General features: G+C 38.5%; 1 protein-coding gene across 1 annotated transcript in view; it reads left to right on the top strand.

Moving 5' to 3' along the window:
- The first annotated feature begins 4,768 nt into the window (after window positions 1-4,768).
- The window catches only part of LOC143975089 (lecithin retinol acyltransferase-like), a 62,214-nt gene continuing 42,729 nt past the window's right edge, over window positions 4,769-24,253 (top strand). Inside the window, exon 1 of the mRNA XM_077477083.1 lies at window positions 4,769-5,525. Within this exon, the coding sequence (XP_077333209.1) occupies window positions 4,995-5,525 (531 nt within the window). The 5' untranslated portion in view covers window positions 4,769-4,994. The remainder of the gene's footprint in view (window positions 5,526-24,253) is intronic.

Below are 24,253 nucleotides of genomic sequence, written 5' to 3'. Positions count from 1 at the left end.
TTCTGATGCTGAAAGTGGTACAATTATTTTGCAAGGAAATTTGGTGTTTTATATTGTAGGCCTGTAATTCTTAGGAATAACTCACTTAAATCTGTCCAAACAAGAGTCTAGTAGACATCCCGGGTATGATAAAGTTTGAAACGTGAAATCATAAATTATAATATAATAAATAGCTATAAATAATTATAACAAATAATATAATAATAAAAATGATTCAATAATGTAATCAAATCAAAAACACTGAAATTTGCTCAGTTGCAGAATTGTCACTGTCATTACTTTCAGTGTTTGATAGCGGATTTCACCACAAATCACTATCTCTGAATTCTGCAAGAGATTCTAATTTATTATCACTGTTTTCTAGCTGGTCTAAAACCACTTTTGATGTAAAGGGACCATTTTGGTTGCTATGGATAATCTCCAGTTTCCAAGCAGAAAGAACAGTATTCATAATATTAAACTGCATGCAGGGCATTGGACAAACCACTAGGAACAAAAGGGATGTGAAATACATTGATACAGCAATGTAAATTACAGTGTACTGTATGTATAGTGTATGTTTCACTTTTTGAATTTGGCACCGTTCTCCATCCCTGTGCGTCGCAATGCTCACAGAGAACGGCTCTGTGATGAATTGAGCGGAGGATGGGTCGCACACAGGGCAAGGAGGACATCGCAGGATCCTGGTAAGTGAGCTGTACCTGGATCCTGCGATGCAATCCCGAGTGTGGCTCGGGGTTACTGCTTTCGGTGCTGAAAATCCACCCCGAGCCACACTCAGGAATACCATCAAGGAGGTTAAGAAAGGCCTGGATTCTTTCCTAGATACACATACGGTAATATATCTGGATACTAACTAAAAGTTGATTTAGGGAATATCTGATCAGGAAGTAATTTTTTCCCCTGCTGGAGCAAATTGAAACATACGTTATTGGGATTTTTTGCCTACCTCTGGATTAACTGTGAGTATAGGGTGGTATATATGTATATATATATATATATATATATATATATATATATATATATATATATATATATATATATATATATATATATATATATATGTATATGTATATATATATATATATATATATATATATATATATGTGTATATATATATATATATATATATATATATATATATATATATATATATATATATATATATATATATACACACACACAGTTACCCTGGCAGAATCTATGATTTCTTGGCCATTTTTCAGAGAATATAAATGATAACACAAAAACTTTTCTTTCACTTTTGGTTAGTGTTTGGCTGAAGCCATTTATTATCAATCAACTGTGCTTATTCTTTTTAAATCATAATGACAACAGAATCTACCCAAATGACCCTGATTAAAAGTTTACATACCCTGGTAATTTTGGCCTGATAACATGCACACAAGTTGACACAAAGGGGTTTGAATGGCTATTAAAGGTAATCATCCTCACTTGTGATCTGTTTGCTTGTAAATAGTGTGTGTGTATAAAAGGTCAATGAGTTTCTGGACTCCTGACCGACCCTTGCATCTTTCATCCAGTGTCCAGTGCTGCACTGATGTTTCTGGATTCTGAGGCATGGGGAAAGCAAAAGAATTGTCAAAGGACCTGCGGGAAAAAAAGGTAGTTGAACTGTATAACACAGGAAAGGGATAAAAAGATATCCAAAGAATTCAGAATGCCAATCAGCAGTGTTCAAACTCTAATCAAGAATTGGAAAATGAGGGGTTCTGTTGAAACCAAACCACAGTCAGGTAGACCTACTCAAATTTCAGCCACAACTGCCAGGAATATTGTTTGGGATGCAAAGAAAAACCCACAAATAACTTCAGGTGAAATACAGGAAAACATGTGATGTGGCGGTTTCAAGATGCACAATAAGGAGGCACTTGAAGAAAGATGGGCTGCATGGTCGAGTCACCAGAAGAAAGCCATTACTAGGCAAATGCTACAGTATCCCTCTTACAATACACCAAACAGCACAGAGACAAGCCTCAAAACTCCTGGCACAAAGTCCTTTGGAGTGATGAGACCAAAATTTATTATTATTATTATTTTTGGCCACAACCATAAAAGCTACATTTGGAGAGGCGTCAACAAGGCCTATGATGAAAAGTACACCATTCCTACTGTGAAACATAGAGGTGGATCGCTGCTGTTTTGGGGATGTGTGAACTACAAAGGCACAGGGAATTTGGTCAAAATTGATGGCAAGATGAATGCAGTACATTATCGAAAAATACTGGAGGAACATTTGCATTCATCAGCCAGGAAGCTGTGCATGGGACGTACTTGAACATTCTAACATGACAATGATCCAAAACACAAGGCCAAGTCGGCCTGTCATTGGCTACAGCAGAATATAGTGAAGGTTCTGGAGTGGCCATCTCAGTCTCCTGACTTCAATATCATTGAGCCACTCTGGAGAGATCTCAAACATGCAGTTCATGCAAGACAGCCGAAGAATTTACAGGAACTGGAGGCTTTTTGCCAAGAGGAATGGGCAGCTTTACCATCTGAGAAGATAAAGAACCTCATTCATGAATACCACAAAAGACTTCAAGCTGTCATTGATGTCAAAGGTGGAAATACATGGTATTAAGAACTGGGGTATGTAAACTTTTGATCAGGGTCATTTGGCTAGTTTCTGTTGTAATTATAAATGTAAAAAGCGTAAACACAGTTGATTGATAATAAATGGCTTCAGCCAAACACTAACCATAAGTGAAAGAAAAGTTTTTGTGTTATCATTCATATTCTCTGAAAAATTACCAAGAAATCATAAATTCTGCCAGGCTATGCAATTGTAAACTTATGAGCACAAATATATATATATATATATATATATATATATATATATATATTTATATATAGAAATATATATATAACTTTATATCTATAGATATATAGATATATCTATAGATATAAACTGTATTTATCGGCATATAACACACACTTTTTTCCCCTGAAAATAGGGGGAAATCATGGGTGCGTGTTAAATGCCGATAGTGTACCTCGGAGGGGAAGGAGGGGGAGCGCCGCTGAAATTCACCAAGTTGTCGTCTCCTCTCCACCCGGCTCTCACTCGGTTCTCACGTCATACACACACAGTCCCGCCTCCGCCACCGGCATTGGACCAGTGTTCTGTCTATCACAGGAGCTGGTCCAATGCCGATGGTGGAGGCGGGACTGTGTGTGTGTGTGATGTGAGAGTCGACTGGAGAGGAGATAACGGCTTGGTGATTTTCTGATGTTCAGGCTGATTGATGAGAGACGGTGAGGCTGCAAGTTAGGCTAAAAGAAACGGCATTAATCAGGCTGCATTGATGGGCTGCAGATGGACATTGATCAGGCTGCAGATGGGCATTTATCAGGCTGCAGATGGACATTGATGGGCACTGACCCTTAATTTGCTTCAAATTTGTTTATTTAAAAAAATGTGTTTTTTTTCCTGAAACTTCCCTCTTAAAATTAGGGTGCGTGTTATACCCCGATAAGTACAGTATATATATATATATATATATATATATATATATATATATATATATATATATATATATAATTTTATTTTTTCCTATTAGTTGAACTAGATGGACTTGTGTCTTTTTTCAGCCAGACTAACTATGTAACTATGAAAGGGTAAAACCAGTGTTTCCATCTCCAAAACAGTAAACAAACCAGTAGATAACTGAACTGCCCAGCGTCCACCTAATTCTTGTTTCAGCATACTTTTGAAATTGTTTTACAGCACTCCACGCAATTACTGTATGAATAAATACTAGGCTGTCATAGCTGATTCATGTAATTTTTTAAGAATAGGGGAAGCGGTTTCCTTTTCTGTCTTTCTGTTTTTTCTAATATTTCAAGCAACGGCACTATATGTTTGGCTTTTGTTGCCCTAGATTTACCGGCATACGAAAAAACAGTTGCTAAAAAATGTCTTTTTGTATCAACAAGTGTTTTTAATTTACAAGTTGATGCTGCAGACATTTACATTATATCTGAGGTTATTTTACTTAAAGGTTACAAAAGCAGAGATCCAAAGGAACACAAGGTTAAATATGTGGGTTACCAAACAGACAGTATCATATCTCAGATCTTCTGTGTGATAGCCCTATTATAAGGCAATGGCACATGACACGATCTTTATTGTATCATCCAAAGTACAACCAGTGCAATACAAAACATTTTATTTTCCAACTACATCAATGCAAACGGAGAGAAGGAGGTAAACGGTCATCCCTGGGGTAATGTTATATTGTTCATGTAATAGACTGATCTGTACTTTCTAAAATACAAAAGGATCTTAACGACTCTTATTCATTAAGGAATCTGTCTCAGTGTTTTCATGAATGTGCTTCTTTAATTCTACTTGGCTATCGAAAGAAATTTTAGGCTGGGCAACATTTATACAACATTTATACATTTTTTTTTGTTCTTAACTTTTTATTGTGTTTTGTTTAATTTTTTATTGTGTATCATTTATTAATGGCATGACATGAAACTGACTTGGTGTAATTATCTCTTATGAGTAAAATTTCTAATGTGACCCTTAACACTTTGAATCTGAAAGGAGTATATTTTATGATGTGTTATTATAGCACAAAATTAATGCTATTTTTGCTGTTCCTTGGCTACAGGCCAGCTACTACTCACTCGTTGGACATAAGCAAGTTGGGCTTTGTTATTTACCTACTGGTTTAGCAGCATTTGTGGATGACTAATACATATAGGATAAATACTGTTTCCATGACCTGTAAGTTTGAAAAGTTAATGATACGCTAATAGTGTTTTCGCTAGTACAATTTTCTTCCTTTTTAAGTGTACAGAATGAGTGTCAAACTTGTCTTGAGAGCTGCCTACAATTTAAACCAATCCTTCTTAGCAATTTAAAGCACAGGTCCCAACCCACATACCAAGATGAAATACAGGATTTGCTAAGAATGTGAGTTCATTAAAACCACAAGTAAGCCAGCAAAGAGCCACTGAAGATGAAAAATCCATTGTTGTCTGTTTTGTCATTTCTTTTGAACAAGATATTTATTTTTATAAAGCTAAAATTCAAGTGTACCTCAATAACTGATAAAAATGGCAACAAATATGAAACTTCCTTGTTCGCAAGGGGTGACCTTCTGCAAGTTCCGAGAACTCTTTTTGTTCATTTCGGAATCTACCTTGGAGACAACCGTGTTGCACATTTGATACCTGATATTCTTCCAGTATTAACGCACAACAAAGGTTCTGTCACAAATATGGTGACCAACAAAAGGCTGATTGCAGGAGTGCTAGCTAAAGTGGCAAGTGTCAGAGTGGACACCGTGCAGGACTTCGCTTATGGTGGAGATATTATTATTAATCACATGGATCAGAGCATCAGCAACAAACCTCTTTCTGGAGAAGAAGTGGCCCAAAGAGCTGAGAAATTGGTGGGGACCACATCCTATAGCCTGCTGTGGGACAACTGTGAGCACTTTGTAACCTACTGTAGATATGGCATCCCAGTGAGCTTGCAGACAGATAAGGTAAATCGTTTTTTTTAAAAAAGCTCAGAGACCAAGTGATTAGCTGCATGCAGATGTACCACCTGTTGTGTTTGTGTGATCAATACAAGCAGAGCCTAATATACATGTAATTGCTGAGCATGGGTGGGGATCACAATCATAGCCTTATAGCAATGTATAGTCTTGAAACACATCATTTCCATTTTATTTTATTGTATGTCAGCCATGTTATGTATTTATCTGTGATTTGCCATCATTGCACTTTTCCAATTTAGCTTCCTCTACTACACAATACCAAAATTGATGATTTTTTTCATTGTCCCATTCAGTTTCCTTTTCACATCATCAAAATGTATGATTTATTAATCAAATAAAAGCTTAATTGATAATACCCATAACATTATAAACAAATTGGACATGATAAAAAATGTAAATTTTAATGTTACTGCCTTTTTTCTGTTTAAAAACGCTTAATAATAGTTCAAAGCTATATCATTTACCTTCAGATTTCACAATTTGCTCTCTATCCTTACTAAACACCACAAAGAGTAAACAACATTTAGTTTGAATATTAGAAGAATTAGGAATACTGTATCTGTTCATGTTTTACCTCTGTATATATCTACTATAACTTGTTTTTTCTTTAAAAAATATGTGTGTATTTACTGGGTACAACTAATAATTTTAACCAAATAAGTGAACAAAATGAGCTGCGCTAAAAACAAAAAATTATATACCTAAAACCTAATCCAAAACTATACCGATAGATATAGAAAAGAACAATATTAAGTGATGAAAATATAATTAGTAAATAGTATACATAAATGTTATCATATCATCATATAAGTGAATAAAGTGTATACTAGATCTGAAATGAAGTCAACATAAATCATATAGAAAAACCCCCCCACAAAAATTAATGTATATTAAAACAAAAATTGTGTGTGCTAAATCTAAACCAATAAAATTAGCAAAAATAGTATTCAAAAGCAATAAAGAGTTCATATATAATGAAGAAAGAATTGTCCAAAAAGTATTGTTGATTCCTCAAAATTGATATTAAGGTGCAAAAATATCCACAAATGCGTGTATATAGAAAATAATCAAAACAATCCTCCACCAGTGAGAAGAGGGGCCGCTTACCAGAGTTTTAGATCCCAGTGTTAGTGAGATCAGTAAGGCAACAGCACAGAGGTTTCTGGATAAACCGTCACAGGCACCACACCATTTGCATCTCCAATACGAAGGCTCCAATCGGGAAACGAAGGTATCGTAGATTGCTGACACCACGCTGCTTCTATCTCCAATACGAAGCCTCCAGTCAGGAAACGAGGGTATCGTGGATCATGTATAAAAAATCAAAGGCACTCGCATAGCATAAAACCACTTGGTTTAATGAAATAGAATAAAAAAATTTACACTCACATATGTATAGAAAAAACGATCACATAAAAAACGAGCCGGCCGGACTCGTGTGCCGCCCGCACTTCCTGGTTGGGCGTAGAACGCGGAGACGTCAGAACGCCTATCTCCCCGTTCTGACGTCTCCGCGTTCTACGCCCAACCAGGAAGTGCGGGCGGCACACGAGTCCGGCCGGCTCGTTTTTTATGTGATCGTTTTTTCTATACATATGTGAGTGTAAATTTTTTTATTCTTTTTCATTAAACCAAGTGGTTTTACGCTATGCGAGTGCCTTTGATTTTTTATACATGATCCACGATACCCTCGTTTCCTGACTGGAGGCTTCGTATTGGAGATAGAAGCAGCGTGGTGTCAGCAATCTACGATACCTTCGTTTCCCGATTGGAGCCTTCGTATTGGAGATGCAAATGGTGTGGTGCCTGTGACGGTTTATCCAGAAACCTCTGTGCTGTTGCCTTACTGATCTCACTAACACTGGGATCTAAAACTCTGGTAAGCGGCCCCTCTTCTCACTGGTGGAGGATTGTTTTGATTATTTTCTATATACACGCATTTGTGGATATTTTTGCACCTTAATATCAATTTTGAGGAATCAACAATACTTTTTGGACAATTCTTTCTTCATTATATATGAACTCTTTATTGCTTTTGAATACTATTTTTGCTAATTTTATTGGTTTAGATTTAGCACACACAATTTTTGTTTTAATATACATTAATTTTTGTGGGGGGTTTTTTCTATATGATTTATGTTGACTTCATTTCAGATCTAGTATACACTTTATTCACTTATATGATGATATGATAACATTTATGTATACTATTTACTAATTATATTTTCGTCACTTAATATTGTTCTTTTCTATATCTATCAGTATAGTTTTGGATTAGGTTTTAGGTATATCATTTTTTGTTTTTAGCGCAGCTCATTTTGTTCACTTATTTAGTTTGATATCGGAGTATTACGATTAGGGTTGCTGCTTATAGGTTACTTTCTTTTGCTGTTTGAGTAGCGCGGTTTACCCTTTGTACCGTGTTAATAATTTTAACCACTTCAGCCCCGTAAGATTTGGCTGCTCAATAACCAGGCCATTTTTTGTGATTTGCCACTGCGTTGCTTTAATTTACAATCACGCGGTCATGCGACTCTGTACCCAAACCAAATTGACTTTTACCGCACAAATAGAGTTTTCTTTTGGTGGTATTTGATCGCCTCTGCAGTTCTTATTTTTTGCGCTATAAACAAAAGAAGAGTGACAATTTTGAAAAAAAAAACAATATCTTTTACTTTTTGCTATAATAAATAAATACATTTTTTACTCAGTTTAGGCTGATATGTAGTCTTCTACATATTTTGGGTAAAAAAACAACACAATAAGCGTATATTGATTGGCTTGCGCAAATGTTACTGCGATATTGCGGCAGACAAATCGGACACTTTTGACACTTTTTTGGGACCAGTGACATTTATACAGCGATCAGTGCTATTAAAATGCACTGATTACTGTATAAATGTCACTCTCAGGGAAGGGGTTAACACCAGGGGGCGATCAAGGGGTTAACTTTGTTCCCTGGGTGTGTTCTAACTGTGGGGGGGTTGGTACTGACTAGGGGACGCGAGAGATCTGTGTTCATACTTAGTATGAACACATGATCTCTCTCTTCTCCCCTGAGAGAAGTGGCATTTGTTCTCATTCTGTAACGAGCAATCGCGGGTGCCCGGCCGTCGTCGCACCCGCCAGTCCCTCGCATCGGCTCCGGGGACACACTTTGTGCGTGCTGCCGGAGGCGTCTCAAAGAGCCGATGTACAGCTATGACGCCTCGCACAGGGGAGCCAACCTGACGCAGTATAACTGCGGTGGCTGGTCCTGAAGCGCTTAAAATACCTATATATATATATGAGAACAAAAAAATTCAATTATGACCCCCGCTACAAACTCACCAACTGTGCATAATTACAAAAAACTAAAATTATAAAACAAGAGCTGCTCACACTAAAAATGTGTTATCCCATCACACTAATAGTGATTTAAAGAAAGAACTAGTGAAGCACTCTAGTTGTCTCCACAATATTTGTGTGTACATGTTGACATACATATCACGTATTATTGAAAATCACATTTAGCAAATTTGAATCAAATAAGAATAACTTGTCCTTTGAAAGCACTGAAATAAAAACGGTCCACTTTAATAGCCAATGTTTTCATGTTCCAATTTGTTAACCACTTAACCCCTGGAGGGTTTTACCCCCTTTATGACCAGAGCATTTTATTCAGAACTGTGCTACTTTAACCCCCCTGACGGTATTCCCGAGTCTGACTCGGGGTGGATTTTTCATACCAAAAGCGGTATCCCCGAGTCAGACTCGGGACTGCCTCGCTGGATCCAGGAGGACGTTTACTTACCTTCTCCCTCGGATCCAGCGTTGTATCCCCGCTGTACGAGCGAGCCGTGTCTCGCTCGATGCATTACATCGCCGATCTCCGTGCCCTGCGAGCGATGCGACGCACGGGCACGGAGATCGGCGCCAAATTCAAAAAGTGAAACAAACAGTATACATACAGTATAATGTAATCTTACAGATTACATTGCTGTATGTAAATATTTCACATCCCCGTTGTCCCTAGTGGTCTGCCCAGTGTCCTGCATGCAGTTTTATATAATAAAAACTGTTCTTTATGCCTGGAAACTGGAGATTGCCCATAGCAACCAAAACTGTCCCTTTACATCAAAAATGATTTTAGACCAGCTAGAAAACAGCGATAATAAATTAGAATCACTCGCAGAATTGAGCGATAGCGATTTGTGGGGAGATCCGTCATCAAATACTGAAAAGTAATGACAGTGACAATTCTGCAACTGAGCAAATTTCAGTGTTTTTGATTTGATTACATTATTGAATAATTTTTATTATTGTTATATTATTATTTGGTACAATTATTTATAATTATTTATTATATTATAATTTATGATTAAATTTTTCAAACTTTATCATACCCGGGATGTCTGCTAGACTCTGGTTTGGACAGATTTAAGAGAGTTATTCCTAAGAATTGCAGGACTACAATATAAAACGCCAAATTTTCATGCAAAATAATGGTACCGCTTTTAGCACCTAAAATCCGAAATAATCGTACCGCCAGGGAGGTTAACTGGCAATTGCGAGGTCATGCAACACTGTAGAGATTTATTTTAATGGTATTTGATTACCACTGTTTTTTTTATTTTTTATTGTTATTATATAAACAAAAAAAGACTTAAAATTTAGAAAAAAAAATATATTTTCTACTTTATGTTATAAAACATATCCAATGATAAAATCATGAATTTAGGACAAAATGTATTCTACTACATGTCTGTGATGAAAAAAAAAAAATCCCAATAAGTGTAATTGGTTTGTGTGAAAGTTATAGTGTCTACAAATGATGGTATATACAATATACTAGAATTTACGCAGCTATGGCACTAAACTAGTAATGGTGGTGATCAGTGACTTCTAGTGGGACTGTGATAGTGTGGCGGGCAATCTAGCACTAGCAGACCCCTGCTGGGAGGTGCACTAACTGACTAACTGACATTGACATCAATTGTAACACTAATACAGTGATTAATGATCATACTGTACACTGTACTAATGGAACTGACTGGGAAGGGGTTAATATCTAGGGCAGGGGTGCTCAACCTGTGGCTCTCCAGCTGTTGCAAAACTACAAGTCCCAAGAGGCATGGCAAGGCTGAAAAGTACAAGCATGACTCCCAAAAGCAGAGGCATGATGGGACTTGTAGTTTCACAACATCTGGAGAGCCACAGGTTGAGCACCCCTGATCTAGGGGAACTCAAGAGGTTAACTGTGTGCCTAAAATATGTGTAATGTGTGCAGCTTTTACTAACAGATCTGGCATGTTTTTTTTGTCTCTGCTTTGCAGGGAGATGAAACAGCCAGAATGATGATCTGTGTACAGAGCCCTGTGTGTATGTAAACACTGCTCTGTGCCTTGATTGGCTACAGCCAATCAGCAGGTCTCAGCCATAAATCATTGACTGGGACCTGTTGACAAAATCCCGCTGTAGCTGCTGTAGCATGCGCACCCCTAACCTGGAAGAGGCTGGATGACATACGTGTCTGTGATCCAGCCTGCCCGTGCCACCTGTCCACAGTAAATGTACTGTGGGAAGGCGAGAATTGGTTAATCTTCACTGTGAGATGTTTATTCATAAATAGTGTTCCACAACTAGCTTTTCTGCTGGTTCCCAACTTTTGTAAATCATTTCTACCCATAACTATCATCAGGTCTAACCCTGTTGACAGTTTGGGTTACCTTGGCAACTTTTACGATGATTTCAGGTGAATAGGAGCTATTTGATAAGACACAGAACTTAACCACTTCAATACCGGGCCATAGTCAAATGATGCCCACAGATGGGATCTTCCATCCTGGGTGGGCGTCATATGACGTCCTCTGTATTTCACCGCTCTTCCGGGGGCCCGCAGCGCGGCGATCGTGGATGATGTGTGTCCCTCGGACACAGCTCATCCCCGATCCGTGGGATTTCATCCCCATCCACCCCCCCGATACACGTGACCGGCCATGTCCAATCACAGCCGGTCACATGTACTGTGCATACACAGCGCTCGTGCACGTGCCAATCACAGTAAAGAGCCAATGAACTTGGCTCTTTACCACGTGACCGGCTGTGTCCAATCACAGCCGGTCACAGAATGTAAACAAACCGCGGTAACAAGATTGCGATAACATCTCGTTACCGCCTAGTGTACACACCAACACACACTGATTACCCCCCAATAAAGAGGACATGTCACCACCCATCAAAGTACCTGTCATCACCCATCAAAGTACCTGTCATCACCCATCACAGCCCATCTGAGTACCTGAGTACCTGTCAACCCATCTGAGTACCTGAGTACCTGTCAGCCCATCTGAGTACCCGAGTACCTGATTACCTGTCAGCTGATCTGAGTACCCGAGTACCTGTCACGACCCATCTGAGTACCCGAGTACCTGTCCCAGCCCATCTGAGTACCCGAGTACCTGTCCCAGCCCATCTGAGTACCCGAGTACCTGTTCCAGCCCATCCGAGTACCTGAGTACCTGTCACAGCCCATCTGAGTACCGAGTACTTGTCAGCCCATCTGAGTACCCGAGTACCTGAGTACCTGTTAGCCCATCTGAGTACCCAAGTACCTGAGTACCTGTCAGCCCATCTGAGTACCCGAGTACCTGAGTACCTGTCACAGCCCATCTGAGTACCTGAGTACCTGTCATAGTCCATCTGTGTATCTGAGTACCTGAGCACCCTTCAGCCCATCTGAGTACCCGAGTACCTGAGTACCTGTCCCAGCCCATCTGAGTACCCGAGTACCTGTCCCTGCCCATCTGAGTACCCGAGTACCTGTCTCAGCCCATCTGAGTACCCGAGTACCTGAGTACCTGTCACAGCCCATCTGAGTACCCGAGTACTTGAGTACCTGTCACAGGGTGTTTGCTTTCCAAAATGGGGTCATTTTGTGGGTAATCCTACTGTCCTGTGCTCCAGGGCCTTCACAAATGTAGTAGGTCGTTAGGAAATTAGAGATGTCATTTATGCTTCTAGAACCCCTTACGGTGCTCCCTGCATGTTGGACCTCCCTGTGTGGCCAGCCTGTGTAAAAGTCCCACACATGTTGTATCGCTATACTCGGGAAGAGTTACAGAATGTATTTTGGGGTGTAATTGGAAGTATGCATATGCTGTGTATGAGAAATAACTTGTTATTATGACAATTTTGTAAAAAAAGAAAAAAAAAAAGAAAACCATTCTTCTTTTTCCCAAGAATTGTGGGAAAAAATTACAATTTCAAAAAACTCACCATGCCTCTTACTAAATACCTTGGACTGTCTACTTTTCAAAAGGGTCATTTGGGGGGTATTTGTACTTTCCTGCCATTTCAGAGCCTCAAGAAATGAGATAGGCCATCAGTGCATCAGGTGTGATCAGATGTGATCAATTTTCAATGATTTGCACCATAGATTGTAGACTCTATAACTTTCAAAGAGACTAAATAATATCCACTAATTTGGGTTATTTTTACCAAAGAGATGTAGCCGTATAAATTTTGACCCAAATTTATGAACAAAAATGACTTATTTGCAAAATGTTATCATAGAAATGAAAAAAAAGGTGTTTTTTTTCAAAATTTTCGCTCTTTTTTCACTTATGTCACAAAAAATAAAAAACCCAGAGGTGATTAAATACCACCAAAAGATTTGTATAAAAAAAATGATAAAAATTTTTGTTTGGGTACAGTGTTGCAAATTGGTCTGGGAAGGAAGGGTGTATAAATGCCCTGTATTGAAGTAGTTAACAGCAATACAAAAAAAATGTATTTTATAAAAATAAAAAAACTGTCACAAAAGTCGTTTGGTGGTCCAAAGTGCTGCTTCTATGAGACTTTGCATGGATTTATAAGGTAAAATGTGAAAACAGTATCTTTCAGGACTGTTTAAGCATTAAAATTAACTTGATTTTTTCAGTATAAGGAATGTACAGCGAACCTAATGCCTAATGAATTGCAGTGGTCTTGGATTCTTCCTAAGGAAGATGTAAATGATAAGTGAAATATACCAGGGAACTATAAGAACATTTTCTTATAACTGTAAAGCCTCGTACACACGATCGGATTTTCCAATGGGAAATGTGTGATGACAGGCTGTTGGTGGAAAATCTGATTGTTTGTATGCTCCATGGGACAATTTTTTGGGGATTTTCCATGGAGAAATTTTGGATAGCAGGTTTTAACATTTTCCGTGGACAAATGTCTGTTGTCGGATTTTCCGAGCGTGTACAAAAGTCCGTCGGACAAAAGTCCAAAGGCTTTTTTTTTTAAATCTAATGATGTCAAGAATAATATTATTATGCTTCTTTTTTTTTTATTATTTGGGCAAGTTACCACAACACCATTATACCGTAGTTTTTAAGATCAAAGATACAATTATGTTGGTGTTCTTTGTCAATTTTACATTGTATTTTTTTAAATGTAACTGCCTACTCCCAAACTGACAAATATTATTCTACACAATTTTTTCATTGTGCACTAAAAAAAAGAAAACAAATAAAATTAGACATGCTATTTGCCAATAGAACTTAACCATAAAGTGTATTCTATGCATCCAAAACATAGAAAATATACCAAATCAAATCATTATTATTCAACCAAAAAATAAAATAAAAGCCTCATGCATGTGTCCTGCTTCTTAATATGGGGGTCAACAATGCCAAAAGTTGCCAGGGGTCCGTCATCCGGAGATAATTCCAAAAATCATCTGGGTTATTCTCCTGGAGCTCCCGCAGGAAAGGCATGACATAATTGGTCATGATTAATAAAGCAATTGAGTTTTGGTCCAAGAACTTCTCCTCCTGTTGCTGGACTGGACTTGGGTCAAAGCAAACTAACTGAAAAGCACGAAATGAAAAGTGCAAAATGAAAAGCGCAAATCAACACTCACCAAACTTCTACTAACAGGAAATTAGCAGAAGGAGCCCAAAGGGTGGCACTAAAGAACTAAAACCACATAGTACGTCAGTTGTATGCAAGATAAAATCCAGGTACACGCCTTTGGACAAAAGTCAGAGGTTTTGTCTGTGGAAAATTCTATCATGTGTACGAGGCTTAAGATGTCTTTATTTGAGTCGAAATTGTAGGTAGATGTATGTTTATTCAGCATGACAGGGGACACATTTGTACATAGCAGGTGCCTCTAGAAAGAGCCACATTTTGATCTTTCAGGTTAACACAGTTTACCAACAACTACACTATATTTGCAAATGTTTGTAGACACCTGATCATCACACCTATACTGTATACCAGGGATATGCAATTAGCGGACCTCCAGCTGTTGCAAAACTACAAGTCCCATCATGCTCTGCCTCTGGGTGTTATGTTTGTCGCTGTCAATGCGAGTCTTGCTATGCCTCATGGGACTTGTAGTTCTGCAACAGCTGGAGGTCCGCTAATTGCATATCCCTGCTGTATATAATGGTTGGACATCCCATTCCAAAATCATGTCATTAATATAGAGATGGTTCCCTTTGTTCTTCAAAGCCCCACTCTTCTGGGAAGGCTTTCCACAAGATTTTGGAGTCTGTCTGTTAGAATATGTACCCACTTAGCCAAAAGAGCACTTGTGAGGTCAAATGCTGATGTTGAATGAGAAGATCTGGCTTGCAATTAATGTTCTTATTCAGGCCAAAGGATTTCAGTAGGGCTCAGGTCATGTGTATGCTACTCAAGTTTCTTTACACCAAACTTGGCAAACCATGTCTTTATTGACCTAGCTTTGTGTGCAAAAAAAAAAAAAAAAAGACCCTTCTCCAAACTGTTACCGCAGGATTGGAAGTGCACAATTGCCTTTGTATGCTCTAGCAATAAATGTACCCTTTACTAGAAATGCTACTACTAAAGAATTGGAAGGGGTGTCTACATATTTTTTCCTATATAGGTAGGAGTGGTGGCCACAAACGTTGGCTATGTAGTGTAAAAATCTACCTAATCAGTGCATTCAAATCATATGCGATCAGAGAGACCTTCACTCTGCACAATGGTGGGTAGATTTTGTCTATATGACAGATCTAAATTCCAAAGCAGGTCATATACTATGCAAGCCAATTGTACAATCTCTTTACAATCTCCTTTAGATTTACAAAAAAACTTTGAAATATGAGAACAAATCTAATCAATTCAATTAGTATCAAATCAGGCAGACCCTTGTACTACATATTTATTGGTATCTAAAGGAGAATGTATCATCAGACTCCATTGTGTATGGGCAGCCTTACTATGTATAGATAGTTGCAGATCTACTATTCCAGGCAAGTCTTTTTGGAAAAAACATAGGTTTATTGTCAGACAAACATTTAAAAAAAAGGGCAGAGTCAATGGATTGGCTTTTTTTAACGTGGAATTCTGCAGATAATGTTAATGACAAACATAATAAGAGACCAATAATAGTTTTAAATAGTTTATATACTGATGGCCATACACACACACATATATATATATTTTGCATGTGATTTACTATTTGATACAATCATTTTGATTAATTTAGGATTAGGATGTCCAAAAGGAATATTCAAATAATCGCACCAATGGAGAATTTTTCTTTATCAGTCATATCTCCCGCAATGTAAATCAATTTTGAAAAAAGGGTAAATGCATCAAAAGTGGTTATTTTAAAATCAATCAATTTATCCATAATCAGCATGGATGTCTAAACCCATCTGAACACTTTCATATAGAATTTAATCTTGCAGAATCAGATAAGCGCTGTGGAATGGCACTGCAGTACACAGCACCTTGTATGCCATTATTTGTTACATGCAATGCATAAATGTGAATGAGCCCCGAATGTTCCTTTTTTTAATGCAAATCAATCTTTGTGTTTACAGTGTAGGTGACTTATTCTGAAGTGGTTTTTATTTCAGCAGTTGTTAATTTAGGAATGCTTATTTTTTTTCTTTTAGTTCAATAATTTATTATTGAGTTTTTCACATTTCTTTAGAAACATCTCAAAGATTGAGACAACAGCAGTTGTGTTTTTTCTTACCATAAGGAACCAACTGGGTATAGACTCAGAAATATACAATAGTCTAGGACCATGATGGCGAACCTTGGCACCCCATATGTTTTGGAACTACATTTCCCATGATGCTCCGGCACTCTACAGTGTAGTGGAGCATCATGGGAAATGTAGTTCCAAAACATCTGGGGTGCCAAGGTTCGCCATCACTGGTCTAGGACTAGTTTACTATTGTTAGGATTATCAATATAGAAAGGAACAAGATACAACTCATTGGCTGGTCCTCTCTTTTAGACCAATGAGGTTCTGCGGCAGAAAGGGGAGTGAGGAGAAAGGAAGGAGGGAAGAGTGGACATAGAGGAGAAAGGGTGGGTAAAGGTGCAAGCCAGGCCTAAAGTCCCAGCAAGTCAATTCCAGATGAAAGAGCCTGGGGTACCACATAGAGTATTTTTGCACAACCTAGCCTCTTCTTTCTCATGCACCATAGTCTGCATGATCCTCGATTTAGTTTCAGCTATAAAACAATTCAAATTTTTCCATGCAAGAAAACAGCAGTCCAGAATTGCTGAGCCATTTGCACAACCACCAAGCGTGATAAAATGTTCCCAGTCATCCACATCCCCAAAGAACAGTGGGGAGAGTAGCTAGATACAAAACAATGGATTGTGATGGGTACTAAGTAGCGGCGCTCTATGACTTTTTTATTGCTTTGGACAGCTAGTTCATTCTGTATTCAAGATTTCACTGGGGCCCATTTGCAAAAACCATCTTCCTTGTCTAAATCTTTCCAAAGTCTGTTGTGCACTGTCGAGTGTACATCAAAAGCTGAGATGCTGTAGACGACAATAACAAGATATATATAAGTGATATCCTGCCCGGCAAGTGTGGGTCAGTGCGACACCGCTGTTCAAAGGGGTTCAAGAGTAAAGGACCGTCTGGAAACCATATGTAGTCCAGAGGACTACAAGAAATGTAACCATAAATTGCCTGTGTGCCCACTTCTGGGTTGAGAGAGGCTAAAGCCTAGTACACACAATTAGAAAATCATACAAAAAAATATTGCTTTCGAAACGATCGTATAATAATCTGATCATTAATACACTGCTTTCGAGGGCTGATCACCACAGTTCATCCAAAATTATCTGAAGGGACAAACATGAAAAATTTTCTCTCCAATACCACAATGTGCGATTTTCATTAACTTGGTACAGTTTTCATCCCTAAAAATCATAAGAGCAAGACTACGCATGCTCGGAAACTAAAGAATACCTTACAATACAATACAGCACATTACGTCACTTCCAAAGTATTCTTTTGTACGAGAATTTTCATAAGTTTAGTAACCTCTTCATTTTCGATATGAGACTAGCATGAAAAAAAAAGAGAATCATTCATCCGATAATCTGATCGTGTCTACGAGGCATTAGTGTCATTCAACTTGGAAGTTGGATGGCAGCTACTAGGCTCAGCAAACATTAACCAGTTAACGACCGCGCCATAGCCGAATGATGGCTACAGTGTGGCTCGATGACTCTGGGAGGGCGTACATTGACGTCCTCCCAGAATCCCACATCCGTGCGCCCCCTGGGGCACACGCACGGACTATCTGTGACCGGAGGACACGGCGCATCATGGATCACGGGAAATGGCCACTGACAGCGGTCAAATGATGATCACTTGTACACAAACCGGGGTCAAGTCTGGTTCCTCTCTCCCCTCTCTGTACCGATCAGTGTGAGTGGAGAGGGGAGAGATCGGTGGCAGCAGCGCTGTGGGCTGAATGTGTAGTGCCCTCAGCACTGATATGTGCCCATTCTAGCCCTCATCCATCCATCCATCCATACTCAGCCATCCATGCTCAGCCATCCATACTCAGCATACTAATCCATCCATCCATGCTCAGCCATCCATACTCAGCATACTCATCCATCCATCCATGCTCAGCCATCCATACTCAGCATGCTCATCCATCCATCCATGCTCAGCCATATACAGCCATACCCAGCAATACCCAGCCAGGCCCAGCAATACTAAGCCGTACCCAGCCATACTCAGCCATACCCAGCCGTACTCAGCCATACCCAGCTGTACTCAGCCGTACCCAACCATACTCATCCGTACCAGCCATACTCAGCCATACCCAGCTCTACTCAGCCGTACCCAGCCATCCCATCCATACCCAGCCATACTCAGCCGTACCCAGCCGTACTCAGTCATACTCAGCCGTACCGAGCCATCCCAGCCATACCCAGCCATACTCAGCCATACTTATTCATGCTCAGTCACCCCATCCATACTTAGCCATCCCCATCCACAGCTCATCCATCTCCATTCATTCTCATCTATGGCACATAAGTTCTCATCCATGCCACTACAGTGCCTCACAAAAGTATAATAGGTAGTCAAATTAGATTTGAAACTTATGCCCCTAACACCTGACAGTGCTCCCTGCATGTTGGGCCTCTCTATGTGGCCAGGCTGTGGAAAAGTCTCACACATGTGGTATTGCCATACTCCGGAGGAGTAGGAAAATCTATTTTGGGGTGTAATTTTTGGTATTTACATGCTATGTGTTAGAAATATTTTATAAATATAAAACGTTGTGTAAAAACAAAAATGTGTTTTCATTTTCTTTACACATTTTCCAAAAACTTGTAGAAAAAAAATGACATGTTCAAAAGACTCATTATGCCTCATAAATTATACATTGGGTTGTTTTATTTCCAAAATGGGGTAATTTTTGGGGCGTTTCTATTGTCCTGGTGCTCCAGGGCCTTCAAAAATGTAAGAGGTAGTCAAGAAATGATATGTGTAATTTATGCCCCAAGAACGCCTGATGGCGCTCCCTGTATGTTGGGCCTCTGTATGTGGCCACGCTGTGTAAAAGTCTCACATATGGGGTATCGTCATATTCAGGAAGAATAGTAGAATGTTTTTTGGGGTCTAATTTATGCTATGCATATGCTGCATTTATGTGAGAAATAACCTGCTAATATAACAATTTTGTGAAAAAAAAAAAATCTTGATTTTGCAAAGAATTGTGGGAACAAAATTACAACTTCAAGAAACTCACCATGCCTCTTACTAAATACCTTGGAATGTCTACTTTCCAAAAAGAGGTAATTTGGGGGGTATTTGTACTTTCCTGACTTGTTAGGGTCTCAAGAAATGAGCCGTCAGTGCATCAGGCGTGATACATTTTCAGAGATTGGCACCATGGCTTGTGGACTCTATAACCTTCACAAAGACCAAATAATATACACCGGTTTGGGTTATTTTTACCAAAGATATGTAGCAGTATATTTTTTTTCCAAAATATATGAAGAAAAATTACTAATTTGCTAAATTTTATAACAGAAACTAAGAAAAATGCATTTTTTTACAGCATTTTAAGAAAAATGCATTTTTTTTACAGAATTTTCATTCTATTTTCTTTTATAGTGCAAAAAAAAAAAAAAAAAACAGCAGCGATTTAATACCACCAAAAGAAAGCTCTATCTGTGTGGAAAAAAAGGACAAACATTTCATAGAGGTACAGTGTTGCATGACTGAGTAATTATCATTCAAATTGTGAAAGCACTGAAAGCTAAAAATTGGTCTGGTTAGGAAGGGGGTTTAAGTGCCCAGTGGGTAAGTGGTTAAGAATAAAAAATGCATTTTTTAAAATGGAGTTTTGTACTCACTAATCATAAACTATAGTTTGCTTTGATATTTTTTAATATTGCCTGTATTTTGTATGTGTACATTCAGATAAACACCTGCACTTTTCTTTTCTCTATACACCAGAGGATGCGGCACTGTTTAGGGAACAAAGGTTCTTTAGTGAAGCTGGCAATCCAGGATAATTAATTGTATCTCCTAATGGTGGATGCATAATGAAATAGAAACATAAACATTGAACAATTTCCCTAATACTTAAAGGCTGGATAATTATCCTTACACTATTTAAATGTAAAAGCCTTCATACTGTAAGGTTGGCTTACTAAAGTGAATTGAATTGAAGTAATCCTGTGTTTGCTTCATCCAATCATATGCAAACGTTTTTGTTGTTTTTTTTTTTTTCCCTGCATGTGATTTGATATGGATAGTGGACACAGGGTCACTTCACTTTAAATCCACTATAATACACTGTCATAGAGTAGGTAGGTATATATGACCTGATATTTGCAGACAGTGTACTCAGCTGGAGCTATTTGAGGACTATGGGGTTGATTTAATAAAGGCAAGTAGACTGTGCACTTTGCTCCAGAGCTTAGTAAATGAGGTAAACCTTTACTTTTCAAAAGCAAGGAAAAACGCAAGGAAAAAAACTAACAAAAAAAATCATTTTTGTTTGCATATGATTGGATGATGGAAGTCAGCAGAGATTCCACTCTTACTAAGCTCCGAAGCAACTCCTCTAGCAAAATGCAACTGCACTTTGCAAAGTGAACAGTCTATTTGTCTTTAGTGAATCAACTACTATGTAATGCTACATTGTGACAATTATGTCCATCATTATTTTACACTGGCGTTATACAGCTTATGTTTGGTAATGGTTCTTCATATTTCTCTGTTAAAAAAAAAAAGGAGTAATATTTTTACCATGCATATACTGCTTTAGTAAGTTTGCCAAGTTGCAGACAAGTGTTTCAGGAGGATGCAGTAATTTGCACAGGGAAATTGTTCACTGACTGGCTTTTTCAGTGACAGATTGACCTACGTTGCTTCCCCAGGCAGCCATGTGTTATAATATGCTTGTTCTGGGTCTGGGACTCACAAAGTATTAAAGGAGAGCTAAGGATCTTAAAACTTTGCAGGCAAATCAGCGGGCACAGCAACCATATTCCTGTCTTGTTTTATTTCATCAAAAGAAATTGCCTTTAAATTTTCTAATCTGCATAATTAAGGTCCCAATATGTCCTTTTCTTCATATTAGTTGCTCTTCATATAAGATCAACCTGTCACACAGTTACGCCAGTCATTCAGCTTGTGCTGAGTGCTGGAAAGGACACAGTGCTCAATCTAACTAGCAAAGCTACATAAAATAAGGATAGTTTTATTCACAGTCTGTCACCATTACTTCCTCATGAAATTAAATATTTTAAATAGTTATCTGCTGAAATCTGGGCAGATATAAAAGACAAAAAGTAATGCAAATGTTGTCAAGGAATGGCTACTCTGAAATTGCTAAATATTATGGAGGCAGAGGATTAGAGGCATCGTTGCTCAAATACTTACCCAAAATTCTACAAGTGTTGGGCCTTGTGGATAGATTTTTGTTCCTCTGACATGTACAAACAGTTAACGTTATAATTGTGGAGTTTTGTTTAATTATGTTTTGTTTCCTACGCTCCATAGTGAGGCTCGCTAACCCGGGAAAGTCTTGTTTATACTGTGTTTGTAGTTAATGCTCTTTTATTGTTTCATTTTCTCTTGGAGAGGGATGGTTTGTATCATTCCCTTATTTCCAATCTGGGATCACATTTTTGGTGGCTTTCTCATCATTCCTATTCTATTCTTTGGCTTCTTCCCTTTTACACCCCTACCCATTCCCCAAGTTTCCCATTCTATACCCTACCTGAGCAGTACAGGGATGTTTATGTTATTACACTGCTGGTGTTATCTTTACATACTAATTGTGAAACCCAGACAATGCCAATTTACGGTATGTTTTGCAAGATATTTTTGGGGAATGTCTATGCCTCTATTATTTTCTTACTTCTTGAAAATGGTAAATAAAGATTTCAAAGTAAAAAAATAAAATAAAAGTAATGCAAAATCAATATAACATCACTAAATTTGTTTTCTTGAAGTTAAGCAGTGTAAGGCCGGACATATACAGTTCAAATCTAGGTCGGTTCAGCAGGAACCGGCCGAGATTCGAACTGTGTATGGGGAGGCTGAAATGTACCAAGTTGATCGATCGATTAGGCTGGGTACAACCAGCCTGCTGGATTCACTTGCAGTTATCACTAGGTGCTGCCTTTCTCCCAGCGGGGAAGGCTTCCCCTGCCAGATCCTGTGGTTGCAAGAAAGAAATTTGCATTGTCTATGGCCAGCCTAAGCCTGAATGTGTCCTGGTATCAGCCTCTGTCCCTGTATAGCAGCGATTGAGTTGTATAGGTAGTAGCAACACAATAAACAGATCATTTCTTGTGCTGATAAGAAGCATGCTGATAGGCAGAGAAAGCAGGGTGACAGAGAGATGAGCTCTTTACTAAGGGGGAGCTTCAAGTTTGGGTTGAACTCACCCTGTTCACAGTTTGGTGAATTTTGAGTAATTACTGTTGGCTTCTGTTTGTAAACAAACTGGCTGATGGGAATCTTGGGAAAACCTAGCTGCTTTGATGACATACAACAGACGGTCCAGATTTGAATTTTGCTTATCCCTTCTCAGCACTGTGTGGCTGCTTCTTTCACTGTCCAGTAACAGGCCCAGGACAACCTAGGTTCAGTGGAAGTGGGTTGAATGATGCTGACCGTCAAACCAAGGACACAAGAAGACTGTTACTTTCTGTGTAATTCTGAACTGTTTCAATGCATATAATTAATAAAATGTCAGCACAGATATATGGGCAAGTAAATTGGTCATAGATAAACAGGTTGTGTTCTTTTTTCCTTTTCATCATAAAGACATTGGCACCTAACTAACACAAAAGCTGCCCATAATAGAACATTTAGCCCATATTTGTCCAGCACAAAGATGTGAACCATGTCTTAATCCAGTTAATCGTTTTCACAATGTAAGATTAGCTCTAGAGTATGTTAAGGACGCTTACACACAGGAATTACATTGAGTAAATTGTGTTCATTCTTAACTCGTCTCAAGTGTTCCCTGACACCTAGGTCTGAAAGTGTATTATGATAAATACTTCAAAACTTTAGAGTAAGCAATGACGCATTTTGACAAGCTACACTGCAAAAAATTAGAAGACACCCTGTGGGGTTGATTTATTATTAGCTTCTAACTTCAGCTTTTTCAATTAAGCTTTGACAATAAAACCTGGAAGCTGATATGGGTTTCAGTGTCTGGGTATTGGCACTGGTACTGATTGGTACAGGACTCTTAGAGCACAGAGTAATGCCCAACCCTAAGTCTTCCCCTCCCACTAAACATCCTTGTAATTCTAATAGTAATTCTATCACTAACACACATTGTAGACCAAATATTAACCCTCCTATAACCCTAAAACGACCCCCTCTCAGAATCCCTAACGTTATCCCTTCCTGCAACCCCCTAATTTGAATCCGCCTAAAACCACAACAGTAACCTTCCCTTCTATCTCCAGACCCAACACCAACCCTCACTAAGGTAACCCTTTGTTTGTATAGTAAACAATAGAAAAAATAAACAAATAGAATGAATAAATAGAAAGCCTCCAAATACAGAATCCTACACCCACAGTTGATATTGTGCTATACTGTATTGCCAAGTCTTTTAACTGATCTTGCGGGGTTTAAGGAGCCTGAAATTAGTGGGTTTTAAATAACTAGCACAGTAAAATACATTATATTATCTATAAGAGTGATGTCAACCTTGCCAAGGTACACATTTTGTTCCTATTTTTGGGGGAATTGCTTCTTTTTTTTCATCCCTAGCAATTTAGGACGGGGTACTATGTAACTCTCAGTTGCTGAGGACTGTAAGATTCTTAACCACTTCAATACCAGGCACTTAAACACCTTCCTGCCCAGACCAATGTTGAGCTTTCAGCGCTGTCGCACTTTGAATGACAATTGCGCGGTCATGCTACGCTGTACCCAAATG

The sequence above is a fragment of the Lithobates pipiens genome, unplaced genomic scaffold (assembly GCF_037356315.1).
Source record: "Lithobates pipiens isolate NorthernLeopardFrog02 unplaced genomic scaffold, aLitPip1_a1.2 Scaffold_13, whole genome shotgun sequence".
In the NCBI taxonomy this organism is placed as follows: domain Eukaryota; kingdom Metazoa; phylum Chordata; class Amphibia; order Anura; family Ranidae; genus Lithobates; species Lithobates pipiens.
Note: the sequence above shows the minus strand (reverse complement) of the source record. Positions and strands in the feature narration are given on the sequence as shown.